Below are 21,977 nucleotides of genomic sequence, written 5' to 3'. Positions count from 1 at the left end.
TTGCTGTTGTTTCTTATTTGTTTGTTTGTTTGTTTTTGATATGTGAGACTGAAATTGTTTGAAATCCAGTTGAACTTCACTGGGCAAACAAAAACCTCATTCAACGTTCATACATTAAATATCTGTTCGTTTAGCGCATTTTAGTTTGAAAATAGAGAAAGGTGATGTGTACTATATGTATTATTTAAGTGTTATTCAAATACATTAAAAGTAATAGAAGCTGGATGATTATAAACCTATACATAACCAAAATACGTACAAGTCTAACCATTTAAAAACTGCTAAATACTATTTGAATTACCTCAGTTGCAATTTTGTAGGTTTTGTTTTCTTTGTTTTTTTAAAGTTACACGGTTGAAGTCGTTTAATGAATATGATTTGCATTTATATCTGCATAAATATGTAAATTTCAATGTAATTTAAATCTGCGTGTGGCCAGAACTGTATAGATAAAACTGCGTATATTGCATGATTGAATGAGCTACACTCTAATTTTCTTTCCTCCCCGTTATTTTATGTTTTTGCTTATATATTTAAGTTTAAACTCTTTCTTTCTTTCTTTCTTTCTTTCTTTCTTTCTTTCTTTCTTTCTTTCTTTCTTTCTTTCTTTCTTTCTTTCTTTCTTTCTTTCTTTCTTTCTTTCTTTCTTTCTTTCTCTTATTGCTTTCTTTATGTTTGTCTTTTACTATCTTGTTCAATATGCTGTATTGCATCGTTTGTAACTTTCTTTTTAACATTCCAAAGATTAGTCGTCCCGGAGAAAATGTATTTTACACTCGTTTATATTTGTATTTCGTCTCTTCGTAACGATCACTTTTAATGTATACTTTTGTTACTTGTAAATAGCCATAGAAATGTAATAAATCATGACAACAACTGTCTTGTATTTGTTTCCTTAATATTGTGGAGCTGAAACAAAACTTTGTGGCCTGCCATGAAAATGCTGTCTTTAAAATCACCTGTATATCGCTTTCGTGATTTATAACTCCGGGCTTCGATTAATCCTGGTACATTACGCATTGTAATCTTGCTTTAAATCATAACCATTCTTTTCACTTTCTCGTTAATTTAACGACGCACTGCCTCTGCTCTTTGAAGCAAAGAATGCTTACTGAAATGTGCTTTCCCTTTCGAAAATCGGGTAAAAAAATTTCTCGGTTCAGAGGTTTTCAGTGGTTTAATGAGTTCAATTTCTGCACAACGAGTTCTAGTGTATTTGCCAGTAAGCGCTGTGTTTTTCTATATTGCAGTGGAGAGGGCCAGTGCCATAGCTCAAACCCTGACAACCAAACAGATAATCAAGAAGACAAATGGCTTCTTTTGGATTGAGCAGAGCCTGTATTAATTTTCATTTTCTTTTCTAAGACCACGTATCGAAAATATAGAACCAAAGAAAATAGCATTTTCTTTGTCAGTATTTAACGTTAAACAAAAATATGGCTTTAAAATGGCCTGCTAGCATTCCTTGGCATCCAGATATTTTTCAATTACTAGTTCTTTCTGTTACGGTCTGGCATCAGGAATCCCGCTAATGCTATTTGTCTGTTCAGCCTTCATGTATTATTGCTTTTTTGGAACACTCGCCACAACGTGTAAACAAAAATGCGTTTTTACATTAAGCCTAAAATAATAATAAAAAAAAAACCTTATACATATGGCATTTCAAACAATGTCATTATGGAATTCTATTCCTGTTCATGACCCTTTCGTATTTTAGGGTAAAAAGCTTCGGCCCCTATGGCCTAAATAGGGGCGAGCAGATTTTATTCTAAAGGTTTCAAAAGTTCATCGCTATTATTTGCTGACAGATGCCCTAAGAAAAATGTGAGAATTATACAGAAAAATCATTAATCACCGCTTCTCTTTAAGCAAGTCTTCTTTCTATTGTTATTCAGCAGCACAACTGCACGGACCTTCTGCTAGGAGGGCAGTGAAATCTTGGAGGACACTTGAAGACCCCCTCCTTTTTCATCTATTCACCAAGCCATGCCATAAGAAAACTTTTTGGAGAGGGAAGTCTCGTGAACTAGTCTACTCATGAAATGATATCACAAGTGAATATTTTCATCTAGCAGACGATGTCAGCAATGAAGGTAAAGTCCTTTGTTTTGTTTGTGAGTGCTGTTGCTATATGGTCATGTTCCCACGGTTGTAAACACGCGACTGTTTTCTAACCGCTTTAACAAGGATGGGATATAAATTGGTTTATGATCTTCTTCTGTGTGTGTGCGTGTGCGCGTGTGCGCGTGTGCGCGCGTGCGTGTGTGCGTGTGCGTGTGTGTGTGTGTGTGTGTGTGTGGTGGGGGGGTGCGTGTGTGTTTTAAAGATTAAAATTCATATGTGAAAATACTGTCAGATATCATACAGAATCAATCTTGCCAGTATTTTATGAGTAATTTCCTTTGCTTTTTAAACTACACTGCAGTTCTTGACACACAAATTCCACACGTGCAAAAACGGACGCTACTGAAAAAGAATTGGTAAGAAAATAATTAAGTACAGTGGATATTTTAATAGCAAAAAACAATTTGCCTAAAATAAACGGAATGTAACAAAATACTCCAATGCTTGTTACATGCTTCTGTTTACTTAGATGAGCACCACTGCCTTTGATACACACTCAGTGCCATTTAAATCCCAAAAGTCTCAATCTTGTATTGAAAATTGACGCTTTGCGGATCTTTTTGGCAAGAATTGTTGTTATGGACCAGAACCAAATGGTCAGAATAAAAGAGATAGGTTTATGGCTTGAGGAATTGTAACAAAAATAAATTCTTGAAGTGAGCACAATCAATGCCACGAGTTCATCTAGAGGACACTTTTTCTGAACGATTAGGTCTGTTGCGAATGCACAGACTGACCCTTTAAAACCCTTGACCCGGCATAGGCTGGACAACGTTCTGTTTTACGTGGTCAACAGAGGCCTGAGGCGAGTTTGTCATAACAGCTCGGTCGGGGCACTGTAACCTGAGGGCAATGTGATATCTTTTTCCTCAGACAGTCGTGTAAACCAACGGGGCCCTTAAAACAACAGGAGCCGAGGCCTTCCCAAGACCGTGTCCTCCACAGATGTCTTTCTTGGTTCAGCTTTCAAACCCATTAGACAGATTGCACATTTACAAGAAATCGTGTTTTTTCGGCACATTTGTTTTTAGTCCTAAAGGATTAAAAGTTTACGTGAAAGTGCTTTATGTATGATACAGCAGGAGAGCCTTCCAAGATAGATATTTTAGAGAAAACTCCCAGTATTTTGCAATGTTCACAACTCCCTCTGTTTCTGTTTTTCTGGTCTTTAGTAAAGTCATCCATATTTGCTGGAAAACGCGACCACTTTGCTCAGTACCACTGCTATGGTTACGTGGTGCTCGATTTAGCTCAAAGCCAATAGCCAGTGCCAAATTATTATTTTTAAAAACTGCAGAGTGGCGGGCCATGTACCTGGTGCCCTTTCTCCCTACATTGTGCGTGTGTTTAATAAATACACTACTAAAATTTCACTAATTCAAAAGGTTTGCTGTGACACTGGATTAAGAATAAGATTGTTTTAAATCCGGGGATTCCGACAAGGTGGAGAGTGATTTTATAGCTTTTATAGCGTTATAGCTTCAGCTAAGAGTAATATAACTACAGAAACGTGTTTTAAACTGTATGAACTACTGTTTAATTGGATAATAAAACCGTGCATCAGTGTTGCTACCATTTTTTCTACTGATAATTAAAACAACACTACTATCACCATCACCACCAGCAGCACTACTATCAAGAACAAAAATAATAAAACATTATTGAACAATTATACAGTAAAATTAAAATAGAACTCAAAATATGCGTTTTTTACGATATCACGTCTTCTCCAGTTATGTAAGGTATCACCACATATTTCGTTAAATATTCTGAACTTGGAAATTTGTTCTATATTCTTGTCGTATATAATAAAATTTCGTTAGATCTGTTGTTGCTTTATGAATAATAGTAGTACTATAAATAATATTATGACTAATAATCTATTTTCGTTGTACGACGTAATTTCTGCACTTACATCATGTTTTAAAAAAATTGTATGTAAACAAAAGAATGTTTATTTTGACTTTTTTAACAGCAGAATTCAGAATTTCATTCTGATGTTTTCCCCCGATTGGCCATCTAGGATAATAACTACTTAATAATTAATTAAATTAAAATAAGAAAAATCTAATATGAAAAAAATATAATTTAACTTTAAGTTTAAAGTAACAATGTGACCAATATGTTGGTTACACGTTTTTCGAGAAATTTGTCTTTCTTGCATTAGTAATACATGGTACAATTGACACTTTTTGACATTTAAATATCCCTGTTCGTGTTGTTTACCTATTTAGACGGCCACCAATATTTCAACTTTTTGGCGCACATTGGTTTTACATTAGTTTTTTTTAAATTAAATATTGGATAATTCACTATAATAAAGCTTGGTCTTCCAAATATATAAGTATATAAGCAGCATTTACTATGATTTTTTCATTGCTTTTGTAATGAACGAAAATGTAAAGCTGGACTGGTGTTACATTTTGCTATGTTTACAGAAATTATTGCTATTGTTTGACCTTTATTATTAGGATCGAAGCTTATCGTGTCATTATGTCCGCACTATGAAAAAGGTGCTATTGTTTCCTTGCGCTCAAGACAGCGTCTTCACTAAATTCTGCATTGACTGCTAGGAACTACCTGTTTTAATTCTCTTAATTGTTTTACATCTTCACATCAAGTCGTTATAATTATTATTATTATATTGTTATAATTTTAATGTAATGTTGAAATAATTAACGTACAAGAGTTTTAACCTACCAAAACACCCAGTTGTATTTTGAATGTGTTTTTTTCATTTTAATAATTTCATAAAAGTTTGATTGTTATTTGCTGGCACTATAGTAGTGGTAAAACTCGAAATGTAATATCAGTTGTAATTCCAACAGCCATTCGTCACAGAGCTTGTTATCATAAGCATTTACTTCAGGTACATTATACTGTCATTTTAATTTATGTAGAAAATATCGTTAGTATATAGATACATTACTTTGTCAACCAAAACAGAGGGCATTATTTTGACAACAAAATTAGATAACGGAAGTGCACGAAGATCCACCAATATGCATTGGGAAAAAAATATAGTTACACTTTGTTTATTGATGAAAAGATAAATGTCATCTGAAGACAAAAGACACACTAAAGTTTAGCTTTGCACATTACAGTTCTTATCACGGTTTTAAAAATCACTTTCACGTATTCACTTACCGTCTAACTTTTAAAAGTGTGCCTATAATTGTTGTTTTTTTTCCTGTACGAAATGCAACCTAAGATCAAAGCTGTGAAGAGCTGGGTCACAGTGGCCCCGCTAGCGTACAAGTCGAGGTACCCATCCCCCTCCTGGTCACGTGGTTCATTAAATAATTAATGCAGTGGTTGCAGAATAGATATGTATTCGTCAGGAATATCGCAGACATGGTCTCCTAGTGTCTGACGTGAAATTCAACTGTCCTTTTAAAAACAAGCTCAATAGCAGAGCGAAAAAAAACGAAGACAGAGACCCTCACGGAGGCTGCAATAAAACAAATTTGGACGGAGAGCATCTCACCGTCTGGAGCTTGTAAGTATAAAATAAATCGGGGAACCACGGTCGTAGCACCATCGCCATTCTTCCGGGCTTACCCATCTCCCTGTATTTATTTGCATTTTATAGCGTTATGGTAAACATCCATTCTTAGCTTTTCTTGTGTTCCTGCATGTGTCAACAGTCCATTCCATCTTAAAATTACAGAATGTCATTGCATTGTCATATATTCATGCAACGATGTATGTATGTATATATATATATATATATATATATATATATATATATATATATATATATAATTATATAATATATTTAATAATAATTTATTTATTTATTCATTTATTTATTTATTCATTATATATATATATATATATATATATATATATATATATATATATATATATATATATATATATATATATATATATATATATATATGTTTGTGTGTATAAACATTCATACATATATGTGTGTGTGTATGTGTGTGTGCGCCCAGTAATATTTCTGCTCAACGTCACCAAAACCCGTCCATTTTTCTACCTCAGTATGTCCCTCTCTACCCGTGTCTCCCCTCTCAGCTAGCTATTTTCCTTGATTTATAGTGAGGTGTGTGTCAGCGGCGGTGAGGCTGCCAGTGTATGTTTACGGGGGAAGCTACGTTGTTTAATGCTGCATTTGCAATACATCATTCATCTCAAATATGATGGGCAAGAAATTATTCGCTAGTACAGGGACAAAATTCTGGAAATCACTTTAGGGTCAGTTTTTCGTTTTCAAACTGAACTGCACGATGCTGGTCTTGCATTCCGTCGTTTTGCCATTCAAGTTATTAAGGTGGGAGATTTACAGCAAGCTTCGGGTCTTAAGCTGTTGCATATGCGATTATCAATTAGGACAAAATGTTTACATTTGGCAATAGTGAACTTCCTAAATTGCATGTAAATTTCTTAATAGTGATTGTACGTCATAACAATCATGAGGATCATACTCTTGAGCTGCAGCCGGATTTCATCTGAACATCAAGAACATAATTGGAATACAAACTCAGAGAAAGGTGGTCTACTACACCTTAATCAAACATTACACAGTACTTAAGTACCACGCCACCCCGAAACCAGCCTAAGGGAATTTAAAATCCAGACATTTTTTTTTTAATTTTATGTATTTTTTCCGATGGAAGGGGAATAGACAGCACGGAAATACATGCTACCACTGCTTTCTAATATATATTCAAGTAGAGAAGGAAACGATATTCCCACGTGCTATTGTCACTCTGAATTTGTCAAGGGTTTTTATTTAATTGTAGAGTAAGCAGAAGACAGAACAGTGGTACATATCACATTGGTTTGCATGCTATAAAAAGTAGTGTAGGTCATTATCTAGTTTTCGCCAACGGGGAGGTTATTTGCCCTGTGGCCTTGTTTTTGACGATTTCATTTAGCATTAATATTGTAATATTTGTGCAGTCCCAGTGCCCTGCTGAAACAAAGGGCTTTAAAATATTATTTTTTTCTTCCTGTATACGATAAAATAAATGTTAGACAAACAAAAATGACAAATCCATCAAAACAGTCTTACAGTACATACATAAAAATATATTTTGGCCAAAAATGGCACCTCCACTACTACTACGACTACTAGTAATAGTAGCAGTAGCAGTAGTAGTAGTTATAATAATAATAATAGCTTTAGTAATAGTAATAGTAATAGTAGTAGTGGTGGTGAAGGTGGTGGTAGTAGTAGTATTAGTATTTGTACTCCTTTTGTAGTACTTTTAAAAAAGCAATATCATAGGAAATCGGTGAATGATTAATATATTTTAATGGGTGCAGCTGCAGGTTCTACACTTCCAAAATATATAATTCTAATGGCGCCCCTTTATATCGGGCTCAGTGTCAAAAACAATTTACAAGCTCATTTCGGAGTATGCTTAAGGGCGAAGAGATATGAGACTGTTTATTCATGGGCTTACAAAGAGTGTATCTTATTTTTGATTTGCGTTCAATAACAGTCTAGTAAAGGTTAAGTGATTTAAAAAAAAACAGTAATTTTGAGTACCTTTGGAGTCTCAGTTTTATGTTTAGATGGTACCACAATTGTCACACACACTAATTGTAGTAAGAAAGGGTACAAGAAATTTAGCACTATTTTTAAATTAGTAGTTATTTCTTTCACTACCACAACTTCTACACTAACTGATGTTACGGAATTGAATTGCGGCCTATAGGCAAACTTTATCCATACAACATGTGTTAATAAAAAAAGAGGGGAAAGTAAAAATAAAAATACTTATTATTTACTAAAGAGATTCAAATAAGAACTGTGTTGTTGTTGCAACTAAAATGTGTTCTAATGTATTTAAACATTCATCAAAATTAGTAGCGATAGCATGTAAATTAGTTCTTCATATTTAATATAAAAGAATTCTTTCCACCTCACTGCCTCAGTTTTAACTACAATTTCCATCCAAACAATTAACGTGTCTGTGAACAGATATTTAGACTAACCTCTTGACTCCATATATATATAGCCTCGAAGAAGAAAGCCTGCAAGTCACAATACTTGGTAAAAATACAAAATTAACTACTTCAAAACATGTTTAAGATCATTTTTAGCAGAATATTCAGGGTTTTTATCATTTACTATTTAACTATTCACTATTTACCGTCCAATTCAATTCGGCTTGACAGGCATATCTTACACTGTTGCTAGATATCGCTTTAAAGTTTCTTATATGTTGTAATAACCGCGGAAAATTTCCCCCTCTTAAAAATTATAACCCTGGCGCTTATTTATGTATTCATATATCAATTTTAACGCCTGAAAAACACACTATCCAAAGACTCTGTTAGATGTATAAATCAGGGAAATAGACGTTAGTAAAACTGCCACTTTTAAATGTTCTGTTTCAGAATCACATGATACCTTTTGTGTATATCTTTAACCAAACATTATTTAACCGCCCATCGCCCATCTCTGGATCTCTGGGTTTTTGTGATTGTGTGTGTGTGTGTGTGTGTGCGTGTGCGTGTGTGTGTGTGTGTGGGGGGGGGGGGGGGGTGCCGGAGGTTTTTTTCCAATATATGGTCAGCACACAAAAGGAATAAGGCCAAGTACGTTCACTAAAGAGATTTTCAACATACAAATTAAGATACCAAAACGTAGTAAAAAATTATTCTAGTGTAGTGTAGAAACTAGTGTTCTACCAGGTTTACTGTGTTCACTGTTTCATTTGTTAACATTAAACTTGTTTTTCTCAGCAAAATAGTGACTCTATCGGAATCAGGCAAGTTATATTGGCTCTACTGAAGTCCTCAAGTTGCAATGAACACATGCGGTGGCCCCTATGTTGGCCCCAAAGTCCTAGAGTTCCCTGTTGGGCAGATGCAGTCCTCTCTACCTTGTGTATTCTGTCAGTCCACTGGTTCACTAGTTCATCTTGTCAATCCACGCTGCCTTGTGCAAGCAATGAGAGGCAGATGGATGTTAGAAGTGAAATCCTTTGCGCGCTGGTAACTGCTGATTCCGAGAAGTCAGGATTTTAATCACGGGATTCTGAAAAGAGGAGGAAAAGAAGAACTACTACAAAAGTGAGGACATCAAGGAGCCATGTGAATGCTTTTACAGAGATAACGGTCGAGTTTATTTCTTATAGGTGATTCAGATTTATATACAATCGTTCGTTTGACCTACAAACACAGAAATTATTTATTCCACACTCGTCAGAAACTCTAAAAATACAGTTGCGTTGCCTTTTCATCAGTTTTACTGGCTTCGTGGTCAAATATTCAGGGCTTTTTTTTCTATGAAGCGACCAAAGGAATGCTGGAAGTCAGGTAAGGCTTTCAAACTACAACTATTACCGCATGTGTGGATTATTCGTAAGCTCCTCTGCCAAGTAAATCATTATCTGTTGTATGACCCATGCTGGAGCCATCCCTGGGTGTGCCCAGGCTAGAAAATCTTTTGTTTTTTAAACAGCTGAAGACAGATGCATTTAAATAAGTAGTGAATGGGGCTAAATGTTAAACGTTGTTCAACACGATAGTTACGCATAAAAACCCTAATTAAAGACTCGTCGATTCATAATTTTGTGGAAACGGATGCCATCTTGATCTTGGGGAAAAAAAAGGAAAGGAAACCCTCTTTTGTAATCATGTTCGTAAAATATCAAGTAAAAACTGCAGGCGTCCCCGAAATTACTGTAGACAAAAACTGTATTATTTAACAAAGGCAGGGTAATAATTCAAATGTAACAGCGTGGGGTGGTATATTAAAACATAACATCCTATTGTATTTTTTTCTACTTGTAATATTCAAGTGAACTAATTAACCAATGAGTCTTCAAACCCAACAACCAGACTTTAGAGGATGTGAATTTTTTGTTTTACTGGTTATGTATTTTATGTCACAGACGTTCTTTTTCCCTCAAGATACGTGCAATAATAATAAAATAATAATAATTATCTTAAGATAATGCAATATTGTTGTTTTTCTATTTATACATAGTCTCTAAATATTTACGTGAAACTTTTATGCATATATCTCTGTCATAAACAGGGTTGGGTCGGTAGATATCCGTGGCAAAGTTCATTTTGCAACAGACAAAGCAGTATAATCACTTATACCAAAATATTGTTTGACAAACTTGACTTTTAATGTACACGAAAACTGTTTTATGCAAATATTATTTGTTTTTAATATTAACTACGCTAGACATTCTTCGTTGTACTATATCGTCAGCCATGCTCATGAAAGGTACATTATTGGCTTAACAGTTTATCATTTGTAGATCACAGGTCCAGCAAAACATAAAATTGCAAGTGTCTATGATTTAGATGATTGATTTAGTCATAAATCACTGGCAGCACCACATGCAGAGGCAATAGGGCACAAGTCTACAGTGCGATATATATATATATATATATATATATATATATATATATATATATATATATATATATATATATATATATAATTATTATTTTTATTATTATTATTATTGATTATTGCACACAAACCATAAAGTTCGTTTAATGGCTGCATATATGTATATCATCCACATGGAGCTTGGAGTAAACTTAATCTACTCTCGAAACCTTAAGTTCTAGTCTGCTGAGTAGTTTTTTTCTAATTTTGTGAGGTTGACACTTTTTAGGCCTTGAGGCCGTGGAGTTACGGTCACCCAGATTCCTCCAGACGTTTTCATTGTGCTTCTGAATTCACACCAAGTTAAAAATTACCCATCCTGTGCCTCTTTGCTTTTTAAACATTAACGCTAAACATAATGGGGTTTACCCGTAAAGGGGATCGTAAAATAGTATGAGTCAGGATCGCATGTAGTCATTCTTTTTCTGGTTATGTAATTGTAACGTTACATTTTGGCATTTTAACATAGTTTTGGCATTTACTTGAGTTACAGATAGTGTCTTCATTTTATAGTTAAACACGGTTCAAGTAGAAAGTGTTAAAGTTCAACAAACGGACATTTCTGACTAGGCTCTATGAATCGTTAGAAGAATTAAGGGAAATTTCAGTAATGTTTAAATGAAAGTGTAAAAGCCCAGACATGTTTATTATACGGGCCCATATGTGGGAGTGAAAATAACCACCCCCTGCTTTTCCAGCAATTGCAGAAACGTCCATTAACGTTTCCAAATTTGGGGTGTTGAGAGCCGCACGTCATTCGCCAGAATGCAAAAGAAAAGAAGATATATCAAGGCTTTCTTCGCTTTAAACAACATTACTACCTACATTTTGTTACGCTTACCCAGTACTTTAGCAGGTAAAATATGAATACGATTAGGAAATAATAAACTTTCTAATCTGATAAGTGACGATTTGCTATGTATTTTCAAACTTTGCTTATTTTTGGATGCTGAATAAAAATGTGCCATTTGAAAAAAAGGGTAACACTCCACTAGAGAGAGAGAGAGAACGAGAGAAAGAGAGAGTGAGAGAAAGATAGAGAACGAGAGAGAGAATGAGAGAGAGAGAGAGAGAGAGAGAGAGAGAGAGAGAGAGAGAGAGAGAGAGAGAGAGAGAGAGAGAGAGAGAGATTGCCAATAAAGTTTAAATGTTTACTGTATGAGCTGTCCTGGGTATGCGTATTGTTTGTTCTATGGGATTTTAGCATGGCGTTGTTATTGAAAATCTGTGTCTGCCAAAGGGACCACAGTTCCCCAAAGTCGGTGCATCCACTTAATATGCATTTTGATAAATTATGCAGAGGCTCTTTGTTGCAAAGCCTGCAGAAATGAGCCCAGGCGAACCCCGCAGTTGTTGTCGACCGTTTCTTCGACAGTCGATGCATCAATCGAGACCTTATGAAAGCTTTCGTACTGTAGATCGAGTCTGGTTCTGGTCAAACCAAAAATTTTCTTCCTTTTTTTCCTTGGCCATTTTCCCCCCTAAAATTGGCTCATCAGCTCTTCTGGCAGAAAGCTTCCTCCTCCCTTTGTTCTGAATGCAGCAACGTTCCTGCTTGCGGGGGTATGAGCACTCTTCACTTTGTAGGTAACTTTAGGTTAGCCTACTAAGACTACGGATCGCGAGCGTGTAAAGGAGAGCGATAAACCACCTAAAATTGCCTATTTGTTGTGTGAAAGTGGCGCAGACGCCGGGGATGGACACGAGCCAACGTCGTGCGTGAGTGCGGGATGCAATAAATAACTTTATAGCACTATAGGCCGCAGAGTCAGGGAGGTCGGGGAATCCTCGTTTTGATTTATGTGTTTGGGGTAGCTGTCAGAAGCCGGCAAACGGGAGCACCCAACGTTTTTATTCCACTTTTAATAAGCTCTACTATGCAGACCAGCAAGGCTATTCGTTTCATTTCTTCGCAAGCCACGGACTTCTGTATATATCAGTTTTGATTGTTCGAGATTCCTGTTTGGATTAAGAATTGTGTTTACCCATTGTGTTAGCGGATTTTTCACCAGAATGGTGGGCTTAATGTTTTAGAATTTTCTCTGTGGTCGCCGAACCGAATTACTATTGTTGTTGTTATTATTATTATTATTATTATTATTATTATTATTGCTGTTGTTGTTGTTGTTATTATTATTATACATGTGTTATTCAGCAGCAGCTTATATATACATATATATAGTATGTGTTTATAGCATATGTTAAATAATAGATTTTGACAGAGATTATTATTGCATTAGGTTTTTTCGATTGTTTACTTGACTCATGGACAGCTATTTAATGTTTAAAAGCAATGCATTATTTTTTTATTACTTATTCTTCAAATAAATGTGCATTCTTGCATATAAAATATGGGGAAATACTACTATAATACTACTATAATACTATTTTAGGTTGCTTTAATTCACAAGGCCAGATTTTGAAACGGAATTATATTAATTATTACACGAGGTTAAATAAATTGCACCAATTAGGATGCCTTGGGTACCATGTTATATGTCTGCAATTTCGATGGCTGCATTAAAACACCAAATTTTTGGTTAGCAGTACACGTTATCTACGTCAGCAACTTAAATATTGCTGCCACCGCCGATTTGGATGCATGTTGTCGTATATTCGTTATATGATATATCAACTTATTTTTGATTTTGTGTATGTTTATGTTTACATTTAGTTCACTCGAGTTATCTGGAAGCTGCATCCCTGCATAAAATCTAAAAGTGAAAGACGTTATCTCGGTAAGTGATCATTCTTTAAAACTGCAAAGTTTGATTGTAAATAATATATTAACGATTATGCGCTCAGGAAAACATTATTTATTTTGTATGGCAGTCTATTATTGGAATAATTTATTTGCATTTTTAATCCAACCAATAATGAACATGGAAGATCAAAAAAGAACACAAGGTTTCACATTTGTTAACAACATATAAACAAATGTTTTTATTCTTTAAGTGCAAAAATGAAACAGCCAGTCTACATTGTGGCTTTCAAAAAGACATAAAACATTATGATTACAACATGATTACAGCATGATTCATAAAACTAACACTTAATAATTAAATACCGATATTTAATTTTCTTAATGTATTTGGTTTATATATATATATATATATATATATATATATATATATATATATATATATATATGATTAATAGTACATAATAAGTCATTTGTAATTAGTAAGAGACGGCTTTTCTAATGTGAAAGCCAGGTGTTGTGAATTTAGTACTGAGATAACATTCTACATTCCAGTGGTACTCAGACTGGACAAGACTACACAATAACAAATGCTCCTTTAGGTAAAGGCAAATGATCAAGCGGTGTTATTCTTGAACAGTTGCTTCAGGGAGAAGTAATATTTACAGAATATTTTCTTACAGCAAGACTAACAATAACAACCCAGCTAAGTAATTACTTTTCTTTTGGGACAAAGGGTTATTGCAGTGTTACATGGTAAATTACCAAACCAGTGAAACAAAATTTTGGTTTACTAAATGTTAATACAGTCATTTACGCATCTTAAGTAATATCAGGTTAATTTTAATAAAACATTAATATTAGGTAATAATTTAATTCTAAATTACATTATTCAAAGCAGTAAAATCGCAAAATGTTACGTTTTATTTTAAAAAGTTACAAAACAACAACAAAAACAGTTTTAGACATGCCTTATTAAAGCAGTAGTCCAAAAGAATACAGTTATTTTTATAGTGACAGATTAAACAGAAATACACAAACATTAAGTTAAATTGTAACTTAGCAATGTAACAAGCAAATCTCACAAAAAACAGGTGACATAATCCACTGTACAATGTGGTACCCAGTCAGATACCCAGTTAGTGGCTTAAAATCGTAGTAAAGAACGTCAGTAAATACAAAACAAACGTTTTTCTCCTTTTGGGCATGTTAGTTAATTACTAATCTTTCAAGCGCGTCCCAGTATTCTTTTAGCAATACTTGCAAAAAAGAGAACAATGCTGTTAACGACCGAAGTTGCAGACATCTACATTTTTGCCTTCTGTGTTACTCCCACGTCGGTGGTAATGCTCTCTATTCAAGTATCTACTTACATAGCAACTTTTAAAAAATGCTTTTTTTAACAGCTATCTCTGTGGTAGAAGTCATAAAACTCGGCTCTAAACTACGATAGTGTCCTTAAATTAAAATCTATCTATCTATCTATCTATCTATCTATCTATCTATCTATCTATCTATCTATCTATCTATCTATCTATCTATCTATCTATCTATCTATCTATCTATCTATCTATCTATCTATCTATCTATCTAATCTAAATAATGGAGGATATTATTTAAAGATATAACTGAGGTTATATATCCTCCATTATTTATAATATCCTCCATTATTTAAGTCCGCCTGCTGTCTATTCTCTTGTTCTATGCACACCCCTCCCCACCTGTTCTCGTGTATTGTGCATAAATTCCACTGCTTGGGTTTGCTGACAGAGATATTATTACAGACAGAAAGTTATTTTGCCATGAGCTATCAAAATGCCATCAATGTGGACGCACCTCCTACTAATTTAATATAGTTAGACTTATACTTATACTTAAGTATACTTATACTATCATTGTTCTCATTGTATCATTGTTCTAATAAAAAAACAAAAACTAAGAACATAAACTGACTCTCAAAAAGAGAAGTGGGTTAAAATAGCTGAATCTCCGTTTGTATGACCCTATCCTCTTTTGCTCGCCTGCAATTAGCATAATGTTTCACTGGTGACGCTGTTTGATGGAGATTAACGCTCGCGCTTGGCACATTCAAAGCCAATCCCGTTACTTCCAAACAGCCGAAGAGGCCTGTGCTTACTATACAATTACAAACCGAACAGCAAAGAAAAGGTCCAACAAATGACACAGATCGACATGCTACGGGAAAGTATAACGGCGGGGAGTCATGAGCCCCATTCGGATTATCTTCGGTTTTACACCGTGAGCAAGACGAGAGGGGAGTAAGGAAGCGAAATCTGAGGCCATTGTTATCAGCGATAAGGGCGTACCAGTCGACAGGACGGCAAGGAGCAGTGCTGCCTGTCTATTTGCAGTTCTTCTCGCAAATCCGTCCGTCAAATCTTTCATGCTTAGTCCGTCTCCCCTATTTGGACGGTCGTGGGGATCTAACCAGGAGCGCCCGCACAGTGGCGCGGGCCAGCCGTGCTCGCCATACTCATCATATGACATATACGCTGGCAGGCTGGAATATCCGAAAGAGACAATCCTCGGGCTATTTTAATGACTGCAAGCCGAACGTGTGCGAAAAAAATATGATGCCGTTTCGGAAGTCGCTCGTCAGAGGTTAAGGTAAGCTTGTTGGAAATAGGCTATCGGTTTGTGAATGGTGGTATGTGTGTCCTAGTGATTTATGACCGTACGACTACAAACGCGGTTCAAGAAGAGTTCACAATGCTTTAAGATTCAATGGAGCAGCGATCGTTTGTGTGCCTAACAAATATATTTAGCCACTTTCTCATTTTTGTTTAAGATATAGGATATATAGAGCTGCATATTGTTCGTTTCCAACAAAACGGAATTAAAATCGTGCAAAGCAAAAAACGAAGAAAAAAAAAATCGCCTATTTGAGTTTTTTATAAGCGGTCTTTATTACAATTTTATTTTATAGGGCAAAAATATCGTCGGACCCTATGTGTCGCTTTTTATGGTATAATCGGGCGAATGTGTATTCCAAGCAGAACATTTGTATGTGTATATATATGATAAATAAATAATTTAAAAAAAATATGTATGTCTGTGTACGATAGCTAAGGGGCGCCCAAACAATGTTTTGTTGACGTTTCTCGATTTGGCCTCTTTGACGCAACCACATCCTTTCTTGAGACTATAATTGTATTATTGTGTATTCTTCAAAAATGTTGGTTGTGTTACCGTAACAAAAGGCCAAGGACATTATGTGTTTCATTAAATGAAACTGCAATATGATTTGATACATATAGGCCTTTGTTTTCTCCCTCCCTCTTCCCCCTTTTTCTCTCTGCTCAGAACAATTCCTTGGAGTAAATGATTAGGATTCCGCCCGTCTTTTTCGAAGATAAATGAGCTTCATTTGTGACGTGTTGAGAGTTGATGCCCAAAAGCTGTAGTTCAGGTTCTTAGTTATATAAACAGACAAACAAACCGTACTTGATTGTATCTATATAACATTTTAACACATAAAATATTATATAAATCCTCGTTTATTCAAATTCAGACGCAGCTGCATGTTTGTGTGTTTGCAGTTTTTCAAAAATAATTAGATTTTCTTTTGATAATCAGTAATATTTGAAACAACACTTGTATACGCTTGGACAGTTAATGCTGCAAGTTATCAGTAAATACTTACTGCCAGTTGTTTGTAATGGGAAAAAAAACTGTTTAGAAAAATGTAACAGTATTGACGTTGTAATGTCGTAATGTGTTAAATTGTTAGATTTAACAGTTTTGTTTGATGTAGACTTTGTTTTTTTTCTTGGCAGGTAATTAATACAAAAAGTTCTTTGTTTTTTTATTTAATTAAAAAAGCAAAATGTCTTGTTTTATGAACAGTATAACAAAAGGTTAAACGCGTAAATTTGCAATATAAATATAGCTAAATTATATTTACAGCTATTTCTTTTGTTTTGTGTATTTATTAGCCAGTGGGATATTAATTTATTTTGTTTAATGTGTATAAAACATTGTTGTGAGTTATTGATATGTTTAAGGTTATTTTTACTAATGCAAGGTAGCTGTAAGTGTGAGATGGATGATCTATTCTATACTTTTAACAAGCCAACCCAGAAACAGAGGGTCTTTAAGCTTTTTAGAGTTTATATTAGTCTATTTTGTTTTAACGACAATCATAGATCATATAAAGGAAGGCCTACCGGGGAAATCTTTCCACGGTATGCTTATAGAATTTTTAAACCATGCTGGCTTTGGGTTGATTTATTGTTGATTATTAACAATTACAGTTTTAGGTAACTTTAAAAGCCATATATAAATAGCCTTTGTGCATAAAGCATATTTCTTAAATTTTTAGAGCCAAAAATGGTTAGTCGTTGATTCTTCTTTAGTGCAAAACATGTTTAATTTGTTTAGCAATTTCTTTTGCTTTTATTCAGATGATTTTATTTGGGATTATTGGTTTTATGATGAGGTATGCTTATGTATTAAATGTATTTGTTTGGACAGAGAGGCGTTTAAGGACACATTAAAATATGTAAAACAACATGAAATAGAAAATACTCACGTTACATATTTAAAGCATATCCATTACACAGTGTCTGTAAATGTAGTGTTTATTTTTCGTACGAGATAAAACCGTAGTTTATTTCAAATTATACAGGAATAACATTTTGTTAAAAAAAAACAGCTTTGGATATAATCACTGTACGTGAAACCTTTTAAATTTCTGAAACAAACGGGCAACATGACTGGTGCTTTATAAGCTGTAACATGACACATCCAAGAAAAGTGCTTTATTATAACATATTGTGGACAAAACAATCTTTAATAGTAAATCAGCTTACAGTTTACAATAAATTTATATTAAATACAATATATATAGTAAAAAAAAAAGTTTATAATAATACAAGGTGTCTATAAAAGTGACACTTTAATATATGACAGTTAGCAAAGGCTGTATTTATGTGAACAATTGTGTTTATGATATGTGTTTAAAAGAAAGACTGGACTGCAGTTTCTCTGTCTGTGTTGCCCTACATAGCATCTGCAACCCGCGTTGTGAGAACGCGCTATTCATGTCATAGAGCTTTTCAGCGAAGCAAGATGGATTTACCTCGAGCTCCTCTTATTATGTCCCTTTTAAACCTTTCAGGTCAGCTTCCAAGAGGCCGTTGGAAAAGGACTGTCACGTGACATCGGGTGCCAATGTTCTTCCAGAAGGTCTTCAGGACCCTGGTAGCCGGTAACGCGAAATTTGGAAATGCAGAAAACGACCTACTACGACAATTCGACGGTATTCGGGGGTTATTCTTACCAGGGAGCCAATGGCTTCGCTTATGATGCCCAACCAGCCTTCCAGAGTTCAACACACCTCGACGGCGATTACCAGAGGTCTGCATGTTCTCTGCAGTCACTTGGCACCAGCACGTCTACTCAGCAACAACATGCCAAGACGAAGGAGCTCAATGGCAGCTGTATGCGGCCCAGTCTGCCATCTGAACACCACCCACCACCCCAGGTTTCCCCTCCTGAAAACACTGTGAACCCCACTGGTTCTAGTGCGCCTCAGCAGCCGAGTGGTAGCAGCAATGGTGGAAGTGGCGGTGGGTGTACGGCCAAATCTTCAACAAAGTCGTCCACACTTACTCCAAACCAGACCATAGCTAAGCAGATCTTCCCCTGGATGAAGGATTCACGTCAGAACACCAAGCAAAAAACCAGCTCTCCAAGCTCAAGCTCAGCTAATGGTGTGTGCTAACGCATCCTTACTCACTAATTATCAAGAACCATTCTCCCCAACCACACATGCCCCAGTTTGATTTGGATGAGCAGTATACAGACATAGGCCAAAGTATCTGACCATCATAAATGACTTTAATTAATAGGGCATTGACAGTCTATATTTCTAAGGGTTTGTGACAATTGTAAATTGAAGCAAGTCTGAAATAAAACAAAATTGTGGCTATCTGGATCATTGTTTGTACAATGCCTCCTATATAGTCACAGCAAGCCCACACTATTTTGTTTTTTGTTCTAGTTTTAATGTTTAAACGATAGCTCACGTAATATCTTCACAGGACAAGTAAACACCATTACAACAATCAACAAAAGTGATATAGCTTACTGCACTGTATGATTTTGGCCGTGGGCTTCTTGTGTAACACAATTTACATATACCCGGTCAGTGTCAGGGCACGCATCTTTTAATAAATGCCAGTTATGAAGTGTTGACAACTAATATCAGGGGGATACATTTCGTGGCCTGTTTTATTAAGGGGAACGATGCATTCAATTTACGCATGTAGTAATTATGTTTTATTTCATTCCCACCCCAGCGGAGAGCAGTGGCGGCGAAAAAAGCCCTCCGGGTTCCGCGGCTTCCAAGAGAGCACGAACAGCTTACACGAGCGCACAGCTAGTGGAACTTGAGAAGGAATTCCATTTCAATCGGTACCTGTGCCGACCAAGACGTGTAGAAATGGCTAATCTTCTAAACCTTAGCGAACGGCAGATCAAGATTTGGTTTCAAAACCGACGCATGAAGTACAAGAAAGATCAAAAGTCAAAAGGCATGGGTTCCTCCTCAGGGGGACCTTCTCCTACCGGAAGCCCACCCCTTTCAATGCAGTCCTCTGCCAGTTTTATGAACTCAATGCACTCAATAGGAAGTTATGATGCGCCATCACCGCCATCTTTCAATAAACCTCATCAAAACGCCTATGCCATGTCAACATCTTATCAAAATCCAATGAAAGGTTGCCCCTCACAACAGAAGTACGGCAACACAGGAACAGAATATGATCCACACGGGCTACATGGTAACAGTGGTAACTACGGGACCCCTAACATTCAGGGTAGCCCAGTGTACGTGGGAGGAAACTACGTGGATACCATGCCTACCACCACCGGACCCTCAATGTATGGTCTCAATCACCTGCCACACCACCAGTCTGCCAGCATGGACTACAACGGTGCCACACAGATGTCGGCTAACCAGCACCACGGACCGTGCGATACACATCCAACTTACACGGATCTATCAGTGCACCATCCTTCTCAGGGTAGAATCCAAGAAGCACCCAAGTTGACCCATCTGTAGCAGGTTTGAGTAAAAAGTAACGGGAAAAAAGAGAACAAAAACAAACCCATGGGGCGATGCAATGGGGTTAAAAAGATGATCCAGTGGTTTCTTGTCGACTATTAAAGCGCAGTCGGTGTCAGTGTTGTTCGTTAATTTGCGCTTGGACATATTCGTTCAAAAGAAATCACACAACTAATTTAGAGCGCCCCCATCCTCACACAGAGACACAAACACACACAGAGACACAGACACAGAGACAGAGTAAACACACACACACACACACACACACACACACACACACACACACACACACACACACACACACAAATAAGCAAAAGTAATGCATAGTAGGTAGGTAGTGTATGTCAGTGATCAATGAGTACATTTATTTATAGTGCTTACTTGTGTGGTAGCCTTTCACGTCATCATTGGCAGTTGTGCTCTTTAGTAATACAGTTGCTTGAGGGTAAAATCGTAGCGAACTTTTAATCCGGCAAATGAAACCACTGGATTGTTTTTCATTTACTTCCCTTTTTTTAGACATAAAACTTTTTTTTAATTTTTTTAATTTTTATTTTTTTTATATTTTGAAAACTAACTAGGTCATGGATGCACTCTTCCAATAACAGAAGGCCTGAGTCCAGCAATACCAAGTTTAGACGGTGCATTTTAGAAGTGATATTAACCAACTGTACTGGATTTTGGGCCTCCAGGATTGGAGTTGTGCATCCTTTGCTTGGTCCTTTTTTAAGCAGTCTACAATCTTTTTCTTTTTTTTTAATGATATTCTAAGTTGAAGTCTATTATCAAACTGCGCTATTTAAAAGCTACTCCCAATAACTGACTAAAGTTAGATATAATATTGATACAGGGTACAGAACTACAAAATGTTAGTAAATACATAGTCGCCCCTCTTTTAAAAAAAAACTAAACAATAGTTGTTACTCCCCTCCCTTACCTCCCCTCCCCTCTCCCGCTTACGTTAGAATACACTAATGATAAAGTCTCACATCATGTCTTGACTTAACGTGGAAACAGGGTATAAATGAACAAAATGCATGTCTGGAATACCAGGCAGCGGTGTAGACGTCTCGGTATACACCCAATGCTTTTTTGTCCGGGCATCATTTTTGCACTTAGAGTTTACATTTTGATGGATAAGGAAAAGGGTAAATCTTATTTTGAAGCGAAAGACCTTCAATCAGCGTCTTTCGGGATATGTGTTCAAATGAACATCCATAAATATATATTTATTTGTTATAGCCAGTCTAAATACTTTTTGTATTATTTATCCCCTATGTATTTATATTGAGAGTGTACTTTTTTTAGTATTTACCTATTATGAAGAAAAGACATTGTGTTTTTGCCATTGTAACTAATTTCGTTTATTGTATTTTAGAGATTCGTAGGTTTACGTTATCCTTGTACATGGACAACTTGACTAGTACAGGGTGCAAGGGCGGGTAATCAAACCGTCCCTGCATAGTCATGAACTAGACAGTTTAGCAAAACATTTTTAAACGTTATTTGTTATTTGTAGCTATTTTTATTTCCTGTTAAGGGTTGACTGTTAAACAATTCTTTAATAAAATGTTATGTTATTCATTTCTATTCTGGTCTCATACTTCTTTTTCTTCTTCTCTCACTTTCTCTCTTTCTCTCTCTCTGTCTCACACACACACTTACTC

At 35.7% G+C, this 21,977-nt stretch overlaps 1 protein-coding gene across 2 annotated transcripts; it reads left to right on the top strand.

Annotated features, from left to right (window-relative positions):
• The first annotated feature begins 13,206 nt into the window (after window positions 1-13,206).
• On the top strand, window positions 13,207-21,900 carry hoxb3a (homeobox B3a). 2 transcript variants are annotated; one of them, XM_062984810.1, is made up of 3 exons: window positions 13,207-13,257; window positions 18,361-18,955; window positions 19,544-21,900. In XM_062984810.1, exons 2-3 carry the CDS (start codon window positions 18,469-18,471, stop codon window positions 20,305-20,307), a joined length of 1,251 nt encoding a protein of 416 aa, XP_062840880.1. In that variant the 5' UTR covers window positions 13,207-13,257; window positions 18,361-18,468; the 3' UTR covers window positions 20,308-21,900. The 2 variants fall into 2 exon arrangements, with proteins under 2 accessions (XP_062840880.1, XP_062840881.1); XM_062984811.1 differs by lacking the exon at window positions 13,207-13,257 and adding an exon at window positions 15,817-15,848.
• Window positions 21,901-21,977: the final 77 nt, after the last annotated feature.

The sequence above is a fragment of the Trichomycterus rosablanca genome, chromosome 22 (genome assembly GCF_030014385.1).
Source record: "Trichomycterus rosablanca isolate fTriRos1 chromosome 22, fTriRos1.hap1, whole genome shotgun sequence".
Taxonomy (NCBI): domain Eukaryota; kingdom Metazoa; phylum Chordata; class Actinopteri; order Siluriformes; family Trichomycteridae; genus Trichomycterus; species Trichomycterus rosablanca.
This window is presented reverse-complemented; position numbering and strand designations above follow the sequence as displayed.

Bases quoted from the DNA above. Each gene is read 5' to 3' on its own strand.
- hoxb3a (XM_062984810.1), top strand. From the start codon at position 18,469: ATGCAGAAAACGACCTACTACGACAATTCGACGGTATTCGGGGGTTAT. The intron at 18,956-19,543 runs GTGTGTGCTAAC...TTCCCACCCCAG, and splicing joins AAGCTCAAGCTCAGCTAATG to CGGAGAGCAGTGGCGGCGAA.